At 39.9% G+C, this 19,510-nt stretch overlaps 1 protein-coding gene across 5 annotated transcripts in view; it reads right to left on the bottom strand.

Moving 5' to 3' along the window:
- Positions 1–19,510, bottom strand: part of VPS13D (vacuolar protein sorting 13 homolog D) — a 275,651-nt gene that overhangs the window by 85,847 nt on the left and 170,294 nt on the right. For all 5 annotated transcript variants that reach the window (XM_030805963.1, XM_030805965.1, XM_030805966.1 and 2 more), the window contains 2 exons: positions 12,220–12,354; positions 10,615–10,782 (listed from right to left, as the gene is read on the bottom strand). In XM_030805963.1, coding sequence (XP_030661823.1) covers positions 10,615–10,782; positions 12,220–12,354 — 303 coding nt within the window. The remainder of the gene's footprint in view (positions 1–10,614; positions 10,783–12,219; positions 12,355–19,510) is intronic.

Below are 19,510 nucleotides of genomic sequence, written 5' to 3'. Positions count from 1 at the left end.
TCGGTTTTGATCTGTGGTTGGTTAAATTCATGAATTCAGAACCCACAGATATGGAGGGCTGACTGTGCCATCCAGCAATGTTCCAGGAGTCAGGAGAGCTAGGAAGAAGTACAAAAGCTCTACCACTTTTTGTTTGGCCATGTTGAACCAAGTTATTTACTTCCACTGGGTCTCCGTTTCTTCATCCATAAAATGGTAACAGGAGTCATAATAATAATAACGATGACAATAATAATACCATTTACCTAGTTTCAGGCTTAGAGAAAGGATCAAAGATATGTAAATGCTTTACCAACAACTAAAAATCAAGACAAATATAAAGTGGTATTATTATTCTTCCAATAAGGAATGATGAAACTCTAAGTTAATCATATTGTTACATTCCTCCAAGAAGCAAACCATAGTTCAGTTCAACATAACTTTATTTATTTATTTATTTATTTAATTTATTTATTGAGACAAAGTCTCACTCTTGTCGCCTAGGCTGGAGTGCAATGGCGCAATCTCGGCTCACTGCAACCTCCACCTCCCAGGTTCAAGCGATTCTCCTGCCTCAGCCTCCCGAGTAGGTGGGATTACAGGTACCTGCCACCACACCCAGCTAATTTATTTATTTTTAGTAGAGACGGGGTTTCACCATGTTAGCCAGGCTGGTCTCGAACTCCTGAGCTCAGGCGATCCACCCGCCTCAGCCTCCCAAGGTGCTGGGATTGCAGGTGTGAACCACTGCGCCCGGCTGCAGAACTAAATTTAAAACTCTCAGGAATAACACACTATCCCCAACATTCTCTCTCTGGCTTCTGAATTCAAGCAATGGTGTCACTAAGCATCTGAAAGCCAATCTGTTAGCAGAACTGAGAGACAAAAAATCTACAAAATTTGAAAAGCTACAGGACAGATGAAGGGGAAAAGGGTAAGGAAAGAAAAGGACTATTGGGGACAATGAGTTTATTTTCTGCCTGTAATTGATAGTGGGAATGCACAACTCTCCCTAATTCTGGGTACTCTGCCCTAAATTAAATACTATTATTTTAAAATGATACCCTAGTTGTTTAGAAATGCTTAAAGGAGTGAAGTTCAGGAAACGGCTTAAAGAAATTACAACTTAACACATAGCATTTAGAGGAAGACAGTCATCAGGAAAGTGATCTGAAGCTCACTATCAGCTCATACCAAAGTGGTCCAAAGCTCTGCTCTGCTTCCCGGGCCAGGCAGGAGGAAAGGCCTGGGGACTGCACATCCCACATGATTTAAATTTGAATAAATCTTGGAACAGGAACATCAGCTGGGTCAGCTTACTCAAATGCTTTTGAGTCATACATTTTCTATTTGAATGAAGAAAAATCTCCCAATCCTCTTCTCTCATTTCAACCCTTTTAGACTAGATTAGAGATTTCCAGATAGTAAAGATTAATTCAGAAAGCTTAGAAATTACAGTTGGAAAATTCCAAGGCCCAACACAGAGGTGTTAAAGTTGGGAATGAATGGAAGACTGCTTGAGCTTTACTTTTAAGTAATGTTGTTTCCAACGGCTCATGGTTTTGCTTCTACAATGTTTTGAGTTTGGTAAAAAATTATACCTGAGAAGTTGCATTGTGTGGAGGAAAAATAGAGGCTGCCCCCCAAATTAATTTTTTTCGAAAACTTCTAGCTCCAATAGTGAGTCATTATTAAATTTCAATCAAGGTTCCTGACGAGTCTGAGTCTAATTTTTCTCATCTGTAAAATGGGCTTAATCCTCCTTCCCTCCCTCCCTCCCTCTCTTCCTCCCTTCCTTCCTTCCTATTGGGTATACGTGAATGTTACATGAGAGAGCATAGGAAAAGATCCTGGGCCCATATTTGACATGTAGGAGTTAATAAATGATGGCTACACTCTTCACATCGCTGATTTTTTTTTTCAAAGACAGAAACAACATTGTTCTGTCACCCAGGCTGGAGTGCAGTGGCACGATCTCAGCTCACTGCAACCTCCGCCTCCTGGGTTCAAGCGATTCTCCTGTTTCAGCCTCCCGAATAGCTGGGATTACAGGCATGCGCCACCACGCCTAGCTAATTTTTGTATTTATAGTAGAGGTAGGGTTTCACCATGTTGGGTCACGCTGGTCTCGAACTCCTGACCTCAGGTGATCCACCTGCCTCGACTTCCCAAAGTGCTGGGATTACAGGTGTCAGCCACCATGCCCGGCCTGCTTTCTGATTTTTAAGCATGATATTGACTAAGACATTCCCTCTTTCTCCTAAGAATAAACTTTGATTTAGCTTTTCTTCAAGATGGAGATAGACTTTTAGAAAGAACAATTAAGAGAAAGAATTTAAAAAAAAATAGAACCTTCCAAACAGAGTGAGTGTCTTGAAAATTTTATCTCACTTAAAGTTTGTCACAATTTTTCAAGAAAGGCCAAAGACTGATATGAAGAATACTGAATTACAGAAAAGGGATGCATGACCACAATGCCAAGCGTCACCAGCCAACCCTAAGAAAGCTTGAACATATGATTCCTTTATAAACCATGTTTACACTAGGGTAGAAAACCACTACTTTTGGGGGACACAAATATTTTCTGTCTTTTCAACTTAGCAACTGAACATACTTTTCTACCACACAGGCTCCAGTTTTGGAAGATCAAGTGAATTCCTCTCAAATATGACATGTTCAGGCCTAAAAAAAAAAAAAAAAGAAATCTGAAGAAGCTTGTTCTTAACTGAACTACCATTAGGAAATGAAGAAGTTTTGAACTTTTTCTTTCTGTTTCAAAAACAGGACATCAATAGTGGCATCACTCATTCCCTGCTCTGTCACTTCTGGCTACTGAGCTACCTGATTAGGGTGGAAAAAAGGGAAGGCTAAACCCTGCTCACCTGGCTCCTTCATGAGCAAACTCTGCTCACCTGGCTCCTTCATGAGCGAGGCTGCTCAGTGAGGTACATGGGGACCACCTGTGAATTTTGGTCACTTGCGGTTCTCACGACACCACTCCACCCTGGCCCTCACAAATATACTTTTATCTGATCCCCCAAGATGGTTGAGAGTTGCCCAAGTTAGGGTGAGTCATTCAGCATCTAAAATTTGCTTCTAACCAAAAAGAGTTCAGACTAAGGGAATGATTTTAGTACTCAAGATTATCAGAGGAAAATAAAACAAAAATTCTGATGCCAAAAATTTGAGTCATTTCCCTACATACAACAACTTGAAGGTACCTCCTCTTGGCTGGAAAAGAAATCCCTCGGGTGACTTATTTAGGATCAAAGTCTTTTTGAAAATAGAAAGCCCTACATTCTCTAAGGGAAAGATCACTGTCTGAAGTGAATTTCATCTACCCTGAAGTTTTGTGCCAACTTAAATACACTAAAACCCCAATGCTTATGAGAAGGCATTCCCCTATTACTTGCTTATAGGTACATGGAAAAGCTATTATGGGGGTAATCAGCTCAACTATAAAATGGAGCAGCCATACATAATGACAAAAACAGATACAAGTCATAAATTGCCTTTTCGCCTTCAGAATCCATGCAGGGACTCACTCAGTGCATTCTTTCATGCAAAGATAAAACTTTCACCTTGAATAAACATTGCTCTTAGTTTTGTTTGAGCCTTATAAATATACTGACTGCCAAGTAAACAACAACAAAAAATGCTGTTTCTTAAACAAAAGGCAGATGGGCCCCTCTCTCCTCAACAAGGTCACAGTACATATGATAGAAGGCTGGCTGATGGCAGGGGCTGGCTGAGAGTCTCTGTACAGGGACAGGAAAGTCAGTTTCCACTGGATCATGGCTAGGCATCAAATCTGGTGTCCTGGGACAAAGGGCTGGTGAAAGGTTTGCTTCGAAGAGAAGCAGCTCCTCCACACTGCTGTCCCAAACAGAAACCAAAGAAATGGAACAAAATGGTATTTAAAGTCCTAGCTAGATTTTCTGCTGAACTATCTGAACTGTCTGAATTTCTCATTTTCTCGGTCTCAACTTGCTTGTATTTATCTTCAGACAGTTTTCCTAAAAGTTATCAAAGTTCATTGTGAGACTAGGTAGGGCTTTTTGTTTGGTTTGCTTTTTATTTTATTTTTTTGGTTTATTTGTTTAACATATAGAGGCATGTCTAGAATAAATCTTGTAGTTAAGTGATATCTCAAAAGTCTAATTAAAAATGAGAACTGAGATGCCAGGTCTCAGCTCTGCAGTGACCTGGCTGATCTTGGGAAAGTCACCTGACCTCTCTGGGCCTCAGCTTCTTCATTTACATAATGGGGCTAAAAATGCCCATCCAGCTACTGACCAGGTAATTCTGATGATCAAATGATATCACATGAGTAAAACCATGGTTGCAATTGCCAAGGTTCTTATTGCCTATAAAGAAGATGGTGACAGCCACAAATAACCTAACACGAGAATGACGGTGGGCACCAGCACTTCCTGAGGGCCTGCTTTGTGCCAAGAATGCTATGATAGTGGTCACTGACCAGTTACACAGTGACGTCAAATAAGAGGCTTCTGGTGGGAAGTCAGCAGTAATTAATGTTTCATATTCTCTGCAGTGCCTAGAAGAACGCCTTACAAACACAAAGGAAAAACATCCTGTAAGAAAAGAAAAAAAAAAAGACCTTCAAAATTAGCTGGACTTGGATTCAGATCAACCCCTGTCACCTCTAGCTGTGTGACCTTGAAGACTTAACTTCTCTAACTCCCAGTTTCCTGATTGGCAGAATAAAGCTTAACATACACAAGACAATGTATATAACGGTCTCTCACCAAGCCTAACCAACAGAAGGTGCTCAACAAATGTTTGTACGTTAGTATGTATTCCACAGTGAAGTGCAGTATTTCAACCCTGTTTCTACACCTTTTCCTACTAATGCTGTTTGCACCAAGAAATCATCTAAAAAGTTAGATCTTTGTCAAATTCATAAAAAACAAAACTGATTTAAGACAATGAAACAATGGCTAAAACAACATAGAATAAAATGCATTAACTAAAAACTGGCAGAAAACTCACAACTCCTTGACAAAAATTTGATCTGCAGAATTTGAGCTGGGAAATTTGGGCCGGGTAGAAATAAATACCACAAAGCAAAAGAGAAAAATAGAAAACTACCATACAACTACAAAAGTTATTAGTAAAATTAACATGTAGCAAACAGTGAACAACGAATTCTAATTTACATGAACAGCAAATAACCACTATGAAAATAATTTCAGTTAAGAACATGACAAATTATGAAAATATCTGTATTCATAAACACAGAATCAAAACAAACATGGGATCAAAAAGGTACCCAGAATCAAAAGCATCCTATATTGACTTGATAAAGACATAATGAGGGGGATGAGGCTGGACGCAGTGGCTCAAGTGTGTAATCTCAGCACTTTGGGAGGCCAAGGAGTGCAGATCACTTGAGGTCAGGAGTTCAAGACCAGCCTGGCCAATATGGTGAAACCCTGTCTCTACTAAAAATACAAATTAGTCGAGCATGGTGGCACATGCTTGTAATCTCAGCTACTCTGGAGGCTGAGGTGGGAGGATCACTTGAATCCAGGAAGGCAGAGAGTGCAGTGAGCCGAGATTACACCACTGCACTCCAGCCTGGGTGATAGAGTGAGACTGTCTCAAAAAAAGGGGGATGGAAAGTAGGACAAAATGAGCAGAGGGTTCATTAATGATGACTGAAAGTGCTTCTCTCCTTTGCTGGAAGAAATTAAGTATGCTGTTGGCTTTCTTCCCTTAGGAAGACCAGATAACAGCTGTGCAGAGCAAACAGTTTCTACAGGGGCAGAAAAGACAGTGGAATCATTTGCCCTATTGTTAATATCTGACATTTTATTAGTTTAAAAAGTACTTTATTTATATTGTTGAGGATAGCTATGTATGTGAAAATATCACAAGAATGAAGGTACAAACGAAGCTAGAGTCTATAAGAGAGGAAATTTTATCAATAGGGGGTCTTCCCAGTTCTCTGCCTTTAAAAGATGTTAGAGTGTCTTGCAGATTTCACGTGACACACAACTAGAAGAAAGTATACTTTTTGCAACTCATGCTGCAGAAAGAAACTTTCTCCTCTGATATGGGTTTGGAATATGAAATGCTGTCATTTTCTTGAATAAATCACATTCAGGGAAGTCCTTCCAGACCGATTGCCTTGCCATGGCCTCAGGAATGGGATCAGATCTTTGAAGTTCCGCTAAGGGCTAGAGTCATCTTGCCAAGACCCAGGCAGGGGAGTCATGGGTTAGATGCTCACAATTTGGTGGCTAAGACTTAAATCTTAGATTTGAATCCATATGCTGATTTCTAGGGTTGGGAGATGAGAAAGAAAGGCAAAGAGAAATAACTGAGATAAAAGGGCATAGGTTATTTCCTACTTATATTTCCTTGAGGCCAATATTAAATAAATTAAACAACAAAGATGAAATGAGATGTTCCTTTTGCAGGAATGCTCTGGGGGGAGAAAAAAGAATGAGAAATTCCACAAGTAGATACACTATAGACCTGAAATTTAAAATTTGTGCATCTATCCACAGATGACTAAAACCTACAGGTCTATTATCTTCTTATGTAATAGAATGAATTCCCTTTTAACTCCTCACTGGGTTTCATATACTTCATCTCTTTTGCTCCTCAGGCCAGTGTGACGGGGGAGTTACCATCATCATTTCATAAATGTTAAAAACAAATCTCTTAACAGAGGAAAAGATTATTTAAAGGTAGAAATGCAATTAAAGTGCTGGCATCCTGACTACCAGCCCCAAGCTCCCCTCAATGTACAAGCCTATGTCTATAATAATGGCTTACAATCTTTGGAGGCAAGAATCTCTCCGTGAGGATACAAAAGAAATGTTGGACCCTCATCCCAGAAAAATGCACATTTATACAATATTTACAATTAATTTAAGAGGTTTATGAACTTCTCCACTACATTCAAAGCCCATTCAACCAGGCTAAAGCCCTCTGGTCTTTGCAGTAAAGTGCAGTGCACTGGCAGGGGCTCAGTGAGGTGCAGTTCTGTCCCCTCTGACCCTTTTTTAATCATTGGAACTCAGGCACTCTTTAAAGCAATAACTGACACAGGCCAACAGTTGATTCTTGTGGTCATTTGTACTTCCTCAAACTCCTCTGGTGTACACAGAAAAACAAACAAAACATTCCCCTAAAACAACTTTAAAGGTTGATTTCGACCCACAAAACTACAAGAAAATGCATATCTTTAGTCCAACCACATACGTGCAGAATCACAGAGGATCTGAATGGGTATCCAACTGATAGACACATTTAGATCTACCATTTCCTATAAGAAGTGGTAATTTTGTGTTTATTTGCTTTCTCATCTTAGAGATATAACTAGTTTTTATATCTCTATAAACACACCTAAGATTGCTGGTATCAAAATACAGTCATGTGCCAAATAACATTTTGGTCAACTATGGGCTGCATATATGACGATCCACCCATAAGATTATAATTCCATACTTTTACTGTACCTTGTCTAGGTTTAGATATCTTTAACATGCTGTACAGTGTTGTAGCCTTGGCGCAATAGGTTATCCAGATAGCCGAGGTGTGGAATAGGCTGTATTCCATCTAGGTTTGTGTAAGTATATGATGTTTGCACAATGATGAAATCACCTAGTGAAATGATTCTCAAAAGGTATCCCTGATGTTGAGCAATGTGATATAGTATGGTGTTTGTCCCTCAAATCTCATGTTGAATTTTAATCCCCAATGTTGGAGCTGGGACCTGGTGGGAGGTATCTGGATTACAACGGTGGATTTCTTATGAATGGATTAGTGCCATCCCCTTGGTGTTCATGATAGTGAGCAAGTTCTCGTGAGATCTGGCTGTTTAAAAATATGTAGCATCTCCCCCTTCTCTCCCTTGCTCCACTCCCGCCATGTGAGACACCTGCTTCACCTTCCACCACGATTGGAAGCTTCCTAAGACCTCACCAGAAGCAGATGGTGGCATCATGCCTCCTGTACAGCCTGCACAACTGTGAGTCAATTAAACCTCTTTTCTTATAAATTACCCAGTTTCAGGTATTTCTTTAGAGCAAAGCAAGAATGGACTAATACACAATGTATGCCTGTAAATTACATAGCAATCCCCTCAGGTGCAGCCTGTGGCTCCAATACTAATAGCTTATTAAAGGCAAGACAACTATATGAAGGAACCCAACCCCATGGGAAGGTAGGATCCCATTCAAGAGGACTCGTTCCCTGGAAAGCAATACCCTTATATAAATCCGGCAACATACAAAGCATGATACCCAGTCAAATGTATTGTCACTGCCCCCAGGCCTTCATATAGATCCAGGGTGAGGATGGCAATACGGAGGACACTGCCCTTTCTTTCCGCCTAAGTTATAATCTCATGCTGACCCTCAGGCTTCAAAAACAGTTTTTCAGGGAAAACAGAGAAACCAGGAAACAAATGAGACTTCCATAAACCAAGGAGAATAAAGAAAGGGCCAATCCTTTCACTAGGATGTTGCCAGGAGACTCTGGAGAAACTCCTAGGAGGTGTCTCCTATTGAGAAGTCACAGGCACGTGAACAGCTTCTTCATTCTTAACCCAGTGAACTATGGAGGTTCCTAAGAGTCAAACTGGCCCTGATGGGGTTTGACTCTCCTACTCTCAGTGTCCCAGACCCTCCTTCTCTGTAGTTCATAATAGATTGGTTTTCATTTCAAGAGCACTAATGGCTCCCTGGTGGCTCAAGTCTCGATGCAAATACTACAGTCAAAGTAATGACCTATTTATCTTCTTCACTCTGTATTTTTCAAAATTTTTGTAACCTCATACCTTATTTTGTTCTCACAATAAACCTGTGAAGTAGGTGCATTTCTATTCCACAGTGAGGAATTCCTATTGTTAAACCATAAGCATCTTCATTTTTAAAATTATGGTAAAGCCCAGGGTACAAAAACAAAGAAAGAAATTATAAAACCAAGAAGACTTTCTTATGTCAATTAGAATTCAATAAAGTTAATATAATTTAATAAAATATGTTAACTGGGCATTTACAACTAAATATTTAAGTTCATTCATTTATATCAAGTCCAAGAGCTAAAGCAAGAAGAGTGAGGAATCTGTGTTACCACTATGAGGGTTTATGATGCGTGAGGGGTAAGGGGCCATGGGAGTGTGAGAAAGGATTCAAGGCAGAAAAGTACACGCTAGTTCAGACTTTGAACCTGAGTCTCACTGCTTTCAAACCGTAAGTGGGAAAGTCTCTCTAAAAGACTGTTGCTGTCCGGGTGCAGCGGCTCACACCTGTAATCCCAGCACTTTGGAAGGCCGAGGTCGGTGGATCACTTGAGGTCAGGAGTTCGAGACCAGCCTGGCCAAATGGCAAAACTCCGTCTCTACTAAAAAATACAAAAAATCAACTGGGTGTGGTGGCGGGCGCCTGTAATCCCAGCTACTTGGGAGGCTGAGGCAGGAGAATTGCTTGAACTCAGGAGGCAGAGGTTGTAGTGAGCAGAGGTCGCACCATTGCACTCCAGCCTGGGCGACAGACCAAGACTCTGTCTCGAAAAAGAAAAAAAAATAAAAAATAAAAAATAAAAAGAAAAGACTGTTGATTATTTTGAACCACAAGCTCAACAGTACACTTTGGTTCGATAATCCTACAGAACTGATCTAACCAATCTATCATCCCTAGAAAATAGTTTGGGGAAAAAAGGATAAATTCTCAGCTTTCGCACATTATTAACAAGAACACCATACCACCCGGAAATGCTAATCAACTCTACTCTCTTATCTCCTCTTCAAGATAAATTTCTATGCGGTGCCACAAAGATCTCTTTGGGAAAGCTACTTTTACGTCCTATCAGCCTGTGGCACAAGTACACCTATGATCTCACTACAAAAATGCTCTCTCCACAGTAAATAAGCAGAGAGCACAGGTGTTTCCTCCAAATGAGTTCATTCATGAAAACGCCAGTCTCTACAAGAAAAGTGTGTTGAGATGAAAGGAAGAGCAAAAAAGCAGAGCTTTTTAGAGGCCTGTATGTCAAATAGCAACTACCTTCAACTCGCTTCACCTTTTCCAGCTTTGCATATAATCAACTCCTGCCAGAAAATACAGACTGAACTAAGAAAATGTCCATGAATTAAGATGTCAGTGAACAAACCAGTCAACTAGCTGCAAGATCACTGTCCATCTGCTGCTGGTTTCAGGCGGCTTAAAAGGTTGTGTCGTTATAGAAGGCTATACTTCAGCTTGGACTTTCCCTGTAAACTGTGGGTAATAACTGGTAGATCTTAGGCAGGAGAATGGCACGATCCAGTGAGTTCATTCTGGTGGCACAGTGAAAGGTGCAGGGGTCATCACGAAAGGTCCAGGGTGTTAGGGGCTATTGCAGTGACCCAGGTAAGAGATATGCAATGCCTGGACTAAGGCAGTGGCAATGGAGAGGAAGGAGGAAGAGGTATTTTAGAGGTGGACTCAGTGCACCTGGTGGCAGGTGACTGGAGGTGAGGAAAAGGCAAGGCATGTGGGCAATGAAGCAAAAGCCATGAATATAACTTCTCACAGCCTATTAACTATAAAAGAAATTGTAGTACTGTAGAGGACTCGTGAGGTTAATTATAATGGAATTTCACCTCTATTTCCTTACCTTGGCAGCAGAGTTTGATACTCCGTGTGTAACATTTCTGATGAGGCCCCCGACATTTCCATATTTTATCAGTCCAGTAACCCCTTCAGAAACATCATTCAAAAGCCCCATAGGATTGCCAAGAAAATCCACTGATCCCAGGATTCGAGCTGCCTGGCTGAGGAGTTCCTGCCAAATGGAACAGGAAGAAAAAAGTCCAATCAGCATCTACTTATATTTGCAGATACCAGTGTCCCAAGCGAAAAGGTTAGAAATCTATTTTGTCCTCCATTCTCATTACTACAAGTAATTAGCTTTTAATCTTCATCAACTGCAAAATAACCTCCTGTCCTTTCAGGAGCACCACCTAAGCTTCTCCCAATACACATATCCCAATACACATACTCTTCCAAGCCAGTTAGAAGAATAAAAATAGCTATGAAACAGGAAGCATTCTTATGAGTATTTGCTACTATATACATCATACTCTCCTTTTCATCATGCCTACAAATAGAGAAGTAATCACCAGCAGGGAGAATTATAAAAGGAAAGTGAGGAAGAGAGGTAGATTTGCAGTTCCTCTCATAAGCTGTGGTGTGGGTGGGGGGCCTGAAGAAGGCATGGAGAGACTTAGCAAGCAAACCTCCACTGTTTCTTTCTTTCTTTGAAGCAGGGTCTCAGTCACACAGGCTGAGGTGTGGTGGCATCACCATGGCTCACTGCAGCCTTGACCTCCTGGGCTCAAGCAGTCCTCCTACCTCAGCCTCCCGAGCAGCTGGGACTACAGGCAAGACCTCTACAACCAGCTAATCTGTTTTCTCTGTATTTTGTAGAGATGGGGTCTCAATATGTTGCCTAGGCTGGTCTTGAACACCTGAGCTCAAGTCATCCTCCTGCCTTGGCCTCCCACCAAGTACTCGGATTACAGGTGTGAGCCACCATGACTGGCCCCCTCCACTCTTTCTATACTTCCAATTGCCTGATCCCAGGTTCCAGTGATATCTGCTGTTTCACTTTCCTTAGTTAGGTGGAAATATCACCAATTAGGAAAGTCAAAAAAGTAAACAGGGAATGGAGAAAAGGAAATGAGAATAAAATATATTTTAACTTTGAAAGCTACTAAATTTGATACGATCTTGACCTATCTATTCATTGAAGAATATGCCTTGCCTTTACTTTTTGATCTTTGCAGTCTGGATAATAAATACAAAATGGAAAATGTCTAAGGTGATTTAAAAAATTTCAAGTTCAACCCAAGTGCAGGATCCCATCGACTCTAAGAACATGGGTGACGTTGCTGAAAGAAGGCCCACGCCTGGTAAATAAAAACATTATTTTGTTATTATTAAAGCATCAACTAAACCATTAAGAGTCATGACTAACCTAGCAGAAACCCCTCAGACTAGCTCTGAGGGATGAAACTAACAGCTCATAGGCCAAATGTACTGTCTTAGGATTTTCATGACATATATGGGCTTCTTGGGAAGTGACCTGACCCGTAACACAACAGAGTTGAAATGTTTAACTGGGTTCTCAATAGTAATGTCTTGGTAACCAAAATTCCCAAACAACTAAAACAAACATTCTGCTTATGCTCCAGCCAATGAGTACTTCTCCAAGCCTCACCTCCTGGAAATGTTTGAGGATATCATTGATGATGAACTCCTTGGTCTCATAGGGATGTACCCGAGTGAATGGATCTAGATTAATCACAGCGTCTTCAAACCGTATCAAAGGAAATCCCAAGGTGCTTTTTAGGGCCTAATTAGGGAAGAAAGGAAATGACATACTTAAGTCATATGATGGCCTTCTGTGATACTATAATTCTAGATTCCATTAAAGCTACAAGTCACGTTAACTTTCGAATGAGGGTCAGGTTTTGATGTGTATAAATAAGGATTTTCCCTGTAACTATGAAAGTAAACTATTAGGGAAAAATACATATATAGACAGACATATATCACCCAAGTCACATATATCACACAGAAATAAACACTATCAGTTTGTGTCATAATTCCTTTTGGTCTGTTTTGTATCTGTCTGTCAGGTTTTACTTTTTGACTGATGTATGCCACACACACAGAAAAGTATACTAATCAAATGTATAGTTCAAAACCCAAATGACTCTTCCCAAAGTGAAGACAATAATGTAACCACTACCAGATTAGAAAGCAGACTGTTATCCCCATCTTGGAAGCAGCCCACTCTCCATGAGCACGCTCCCACTCCCTCCTCCCTCCTTCTTCCCCAGAGACAACCACGGTGATGACATCTATCACCACAGGTAAGTTCTTCTGCTTTAAACTGCATATAAATGGAATCATCAGTATGCACTTCGTTGTAGGTGGCTTCTCATAGACAACATTACATATGGGAGTTTCCTAGATTGTTGCATATAGCTGTAGTTTGTCAACGTCCATTGCCATATAATACTCCACTGCACGAATAAAACAATGTATTTAACCACCATTGTTGATGAAAAGTTCAAAAGTTGGGTTGTTTCAGGCTTTTTGCTATTATGAATAATGCTGCTATAAACAACATTAGACATGTCTATGGCAGACTACATAACAGGATCTCACTCTGTTGTCCTGGCTGGAATGCAGTGGCACAATCACAGCTCACTGCAGCCTTGACCTCCTGGGCTCATGTGATTCTCCCACCTCAGCCTCCTTAGCAGGTGAGGCTACATGTGCGAACTACCATGCCCAGCTAATTTTTGTATTTTTTGTAGAGAAGGGTTTTCACCATGTTGCCCAGGCTGGTCTCGAACACCTGGGCTCAAGCAATCCGCCTGCCTTGGCATCCCAAAGTGCTGTGATTACAGCTGTGAGCCACTGCTCCCTGCCTAGATATGTCTTTTGGGGCACATTTATGCATTTTTCTTGTACATATACCTGGGAGTGGAACTGGATCATAAAGAATGTACATGTACAATCTTAATATATTCTGCCAGTTTTCCAAAGTGGTCAAACCAGTTTATGCTCCATTCAGCAGTCTACAAGATCCCTTGTTATTCTACACCCTCATCAACACTTGGTATAGATAGTTAAAAAAAAAAAAAAAAAAAGATATTCTGGCTAGGAGTGGTGGCTCATGCCTGTAATCCCAGCACTTTGGGAAGCTGAGGTGGGAGGATCGCTTGAGGCCAAAAGTTCAAGACCAGCCTGGGTGAAGAAGTAAGACCTTGTCACTACAAAAAGTTTAAAAATTAACTGGGCATGGTGGCATGAGCCTGTAGTCTCAGCCATTCAGGAAGCTGGAGGAGGAGGATCACTTGGACTTTGAAGGTCAAGGCCACACTAAGCTGAGATCATGCCACTGTACTTAGCCTGGGTGACAGAGTAAGACCCTGCCTCACTCTTTCTTTCTCAAAAACAGAAAACAAAGTCTCTGTTGCCCAGGCTGGAGTACAGTGGCGGGATCTTGGCTCACTGCAGCCTGGACCTCCTGGGCTCAAGTGATCCTCCTGCCTCAGCCTCCCCCTACAGGTACATACCACCACGCCCAGCTAATTTTTTTTTTTTTTTTTTTTTGGAGAGACAGGGTCTTGCTTTGTTGCTCAACTCCTGGCCTCAAGTGATCTACCCATCTCAGCCTCCCAAAGTGCTGGGATTACCACAGCTGACCCTGTCACTTAAAACAAACAATGACAAAAAAAAAAACAAAACAAAAAAACAACAACAACAACAAAAAAAACACCCAGAAAATCTGAACAGTGTGTAATGGTATCTCAGTACAGTTTTGACAGATAAACTGATGGGTGTGTAATGGTACCTCAGCGTGGTCTCTTTTCAGTTGAGAAGTGAGATTAAGCAACTTTTAAATGCATAAGCCATTTGGATATCTTTTTGTGAAGTGCTTATTGAAGTCTTTTGCTGATTTTTGTAGTGAGTTCCTGTTTTTTCTTTCTTACTGCTTTGTAGGAGTTCTTATATATTCTGTATACCAAGTCCTCTGTTGAACAGATGTGTTGCAAATATCTTCTTCCATTCTGTGACTTGTCTTATTACTCTTTAAATGGTGTCTTTTAATGTTCCGACAGTCTTAATTCTAAGGAAATCTGCCTTATCAATCTTTTCTTATATGGTAAGAGCTTTCTGTGCCCTGGTTAAGAAATTATTGTCTACACCAAGGTCATAAAGATATTCCCATGTTTACTTACAGAAGTTGTATTGTTTTACTCTTCACACTTAAAATCTATGCTCCACCTAGAATTTATTTTTATGTATGGTATGAGGGAGTGGCCAAGATTCATTTTTTTCTGATAAATATTGAACTAAGTAATATTTATTGAAAAGGTCATCCATTCCACTACTGCAGTATGGCATAAATGCTGTCAAAAGTCACATGATGGTATTATATATCCATTTCTGGATTCTCTCTTCTGTTTCACTTTGCTCTGCTTTCTACTAATGCCACACTGTCTTAATTACTGTAGTCTTGTAATAATCTCTGAAATCAAATAGTGTAAGCTCTCCCCAACTTTGTACTTTTTCTCCAGGGTTACCTTAGCTGCTCTTTGCGCTTTTCAACTGCAGAGAAATTTTAGAATCAGCTTGTCAATTTGCTTCCAAAAAAACTGCTGGAATTTTCATCAGGACTGTACTGAATTTACAGATCAATTTGAGGAGCAACGACAACTTTACTGAATCTTCCAACTTATTGACATGGTATGTCCCTTCATCTGTGTAGGTCTTTAATTTTTCACAATAATGTTTAATTGTTTTCTGTGTAGAGGTCTTATACATCTTTTGTTGGGTTTATTCTTAGATACCTGTGGTAGATTTTAAATGACCACATATTCTTTGCATCTTCTGTCAAGTGGTGAAGTCTATGTTCCCTCCACCTGAATCTTCACTGGCCTTGTGATTTGCTTCAGCCAATAAGATGCAAGAGATATAATAACGTGTGACCTTTGAGCCTAGGCCTCAAGAGAGCTTGGAGCTTCTGTGCTGCCTGTTTTGATGCTTCCACCATGTGAAGAAGCTGGGAGTGGCTTCCTTGAAGATGGGAGACCATGTGGAAAGGGGTTCTGCTGACAGCCAGCACCAATCCGCTGGACATGGGACTGAGGTCATCTCATACCATTTAGTCTCGGTTAACTGCCAGGTGACTGCAGCCATATGAATAATCACTGGTGAGACCAGCAGAAGAAACACCCAGCTAGGTCTAGTCCAAATTATTAACCCACAGAATTGTAAACAAATAAGATGGTGGTTGTTTTAAACCACTACATTTTGGAGTCATTTGTTACACAATAATAGATAATGATACAGTATTTAATGTTTTCTTTCTCTCCCTCCCTCCCTCCTCTTCCCTCTCATCTCTCTCTCCTCCTCCCCCTTCTCTCTATCCCTCCCTCCTTCCTTCCATTTTTGTACAGACAGGGTCTCCCTATGATGCCCAGGCTGGTCTTGAACTCCTGGGCTCAAGTGATCCTCCCACCTAGGCCTCTCAAAGTGCTGGGATTACAGGTGTGAGCCACTAGACCCAGACCTGTTTTCTTAATAGCCTCCAAATTTTTCTTTTCTCTGTAATTATTGCTGACATGTAGAAATACAACTGTTTTCTATACTGTCTCTAGTGACCTTACTAAATTTACTTATTCTAATAACTTATCTGAAAATACTTTTAGATTTTCTAGTAAACGATCGTGTTTTCTACAAATAACAAAGTTTTTATTTTCCTTTCCAGCTCCTATACCTTTTACTTCTTTTTCAAAAAGATCATCCTTGACTTATTTTACTGGCTGAACTCCCGTGTAATGGTGAAAGAAGTGGTGATAATGGGTATCTTTCCTTTATCTCAAGAAAAAGCTTTTACTATCTCACCAATTAGTATGATGTTTGTTGTAGCTTTTTAATAGACAGACCTAAACAGATTAAAGCAGTTATCTTCTATTTTTAGCTTGCTGAATTTTTACTGTAGATGGATGTTAAAGTTTGTCAAATGGCTTTTATGCATTTTTAAATAATCATATTCTATTTTATCTTGTTGATGTGATAAATTACCAAATTTATCTGCAAATGTGAAACTGAATGTGCCTTCCAGGAAAAAACCCAATTTGGTTACATTAGCCTTCTTAAATATTTCTGTTTTTGATTTACTAATATTTTGTTCAGATTTCTTTCTTCCATATTCATGAAAAAGTGCTGGTCTATAATTTTCCCTTATTATTTGAGAATTTTTTTTAAAAAATTATAGTTTTCTGGTAAACTTCTTAGATACTTTCATAGTATTTTCAATTCAATACCAACATCCAGTTTATCTATGGTTCTGTTTCTAGTGTTTGTTTTTTCTCTTGGTCTCATCTCATCTTGGCCTGGTAATTTGTGACTGAATGCAACATTTTGTATGAAAACTTACAGAGACTTTGGATGAGTTTTTAGCTTCTGGCAGGCAGTTGGAGTAAGAAGCATAACGCCTAAATCAACCAGGGTTTGGATTTTCTCAAGGCTGTGTTTCAGTCTTTATCTAAGTTCTGGTGTGTTTCAGTCCTTATGAGGCCTGGTGTAGTCCTTTAGCAGTCTCAATGAAAACCAATGCCATTCCCCCACTTTTAATCTCCCTGGTACCACAAAACTGCTGAAAAGACTGTTTAAGTTCTTCAGCCTCTTAGCTGCCACTTTTTGCGTGATTTCTCTCAGACTGTGTCACTTAGAAATCAGCAAATATCTCAAGAAAGTACCTCAAATTATTGGGGTTTGTTTTCTGCCTGTCCCTGCTCTGTAAGATATTAGCCCTTCAATTACCAGCTCTCTTAGTAGCAATGAAGTCTAAGTTTTGCTTTGCTAGCCCCATGAGACTGCCAAAAGCTTTACTTGCATTCTCTGCCTGTTGGCAGCTGCTTTCTGCTTGGCTTCTTCACCTTTCTCCCCACACTGCTTACAAATCAGAAAAAGTCTCAAGAATAAAAGCAAAATAAATGTTGGGCTCACCTTACTGAGTTTCTGTCCTCTCATAAATCTTGAACTCTCCAGTCCTGGCTGTTTTGGTAGCTTTCCAATGGCTTCACATGGACACTCCCCATCCCCGCCCCCACCATCTGTCTTTTCTTGAAGTTCTCAACTAGCATGGGTCTGCTATAAGCTGGTTAACAATCTCTGGATATGGGTCTATTTTCTGATTATATCTTTATTTAAAATGATTGATATTTCAAGGTGTTTACAAGGCATGCCAAATACTCTTCCTTACTGAATATAAAAACACTTTTTCATGCTAATATTACCAGTAAATCTCTGATTCACTTGGAATTTATCCTTAAAGTGTCAAGAATAAATCTAATTTTATATTTTTTCTATTGTGATTTAGTCTAATAGCACTATTGAAAAGTCTAAATACTCCCCACTGAATTAAAGTCTCTTTATTATATATTAAAATTTCATGTGCAACTTAATGACATTTCTATTCTGTTTTCTTACTTATAATCTTTTTGCATGTGTCTTCTGAGACTGCCTTAAATTATTTTGGAACAAGAATACATTTAATTGAAATTAAATCATATAATGGAAGAAAGTGAAATTTTTTAAAACCAGAGAGAAGGGAAAACTTTTTTGTGACTCAAAATTCAGATTCAAGACTATACTTTCAGGGATAATTTTCTACAGTTTGTTACTAGAGAATTTCTCTGAACATGTAGTTTTCAAAAAAAAATTAGATTCAAAACAGCAAAAGACTAATAAATTTGAGAATATAAAAATAAACAGCTCTTGTATAATTAAACACAAACACACACGTGCACGCCAAAAGCAAAGTAAAAAGACAAAAAGCTGAAGAAAAAATACTTGCAACTTTCATCAAAGACGTAACTTTTAGAAAGAGCTTCTAAAATTAGAAGAGATAAAAGACCTGACAGAAAAATAGACAAGTGACATAACCAGGCAGTTCACAGAGAAAAATCTGGACCTTTAACATACAGATCAGGAAAAGAAGTAGAATAAAAGAAAACAGAAATAGGCAGAGAAGCAACAGAGCAAGAGGAGAACCAGAAGGGACAGATGTCAAGAACAGGGAAGTCAGCAATGTCAAAATGGCAGAGGATGCTACAAAGATAAGGCTAGAGAAAAAGGTCACTGGATTTGGTGCCTTGGGAAGTCACTGATAACCTCCTGCTAAGTAATTTCAGAATATTTTAGAGATTAATAGCAACTTCAAGTTGAGCTGGGCCCAGTGGCTCATGCCTGTAATCCCAGCATTTTGGGAGGCTGAGGTGGGCAGATAACTTGAGCCCAGGAGTTTGAGACCAGCCTGGGCAACATGGTAAAAACTCTGTCTCTACAAAAAGATACAAAAATTAGCCAGGCGTGGTGGCACGCATCTATAGTCCCAGCTACCTGGGATGCTGAGGTGAGAGGATCACCTGAGCCCAGGAGGTTGAGGCTGCAGTAAGCTGTGATCATGCTACTGCACTTCAGCCTGAGTGACAGAGTGAGACCCCGTCTCCCCCACGCCCCAAAAAAGTCCAACATCAAGTTAATTCAGCCTAACTCTCCCTCTCTCTCTCTTTGGTATAAATAAAACAAGAAATGTTAAGTGGATGGCCTAAAGTCATATGGCTAGCTACTTGATTTTAGACTTGAATTATGTACATTTTCACAATAGCAACTACCTATTAGGCAGAAAGCATGAAAGCCAGAATGGAGGATATTATTTCTCCTGAAAAATGTTCTGCTTTTCATTCACCCATGCCTCACCCCACCTCATGGTGAGTGATGATAAAGTACGTGAGCAGGCCTTATTTTCCTCATTTCACTGGCAGAGAAACTGAGGTTCAGTAAGCTCAGCTGCTTTGCTTAGAGCCATAAAATAAACACGCTGGGAAAACAGGGTACTGACAATCAGTTCAGCACTCTGTTTTGCCAATACTACTTTGAGCATTACTTTATTCTCAGAGAAGAGAAAATGAGATCAAAAC

This window comes from Nomascus leucogenys, chromosome 24 (assembly GCF_006542625.1).
Source record: "Nomascus leucogenys isolate Asia chromosome 24, Asia_NLE_v1, whole genome shotgun sequence".
Taxonomy (NCBI): domain Eukaryota; kingdom Metazoa; phylum Chordata; class Mammalia; order Primates; family Hylobatidae; genus Nomascus; species Nomascus leucogenys.
Note: the sequence above shows the minus strand (reverse complement) of the source record. Positions and strands in the feature narration are given on the sequence as shown.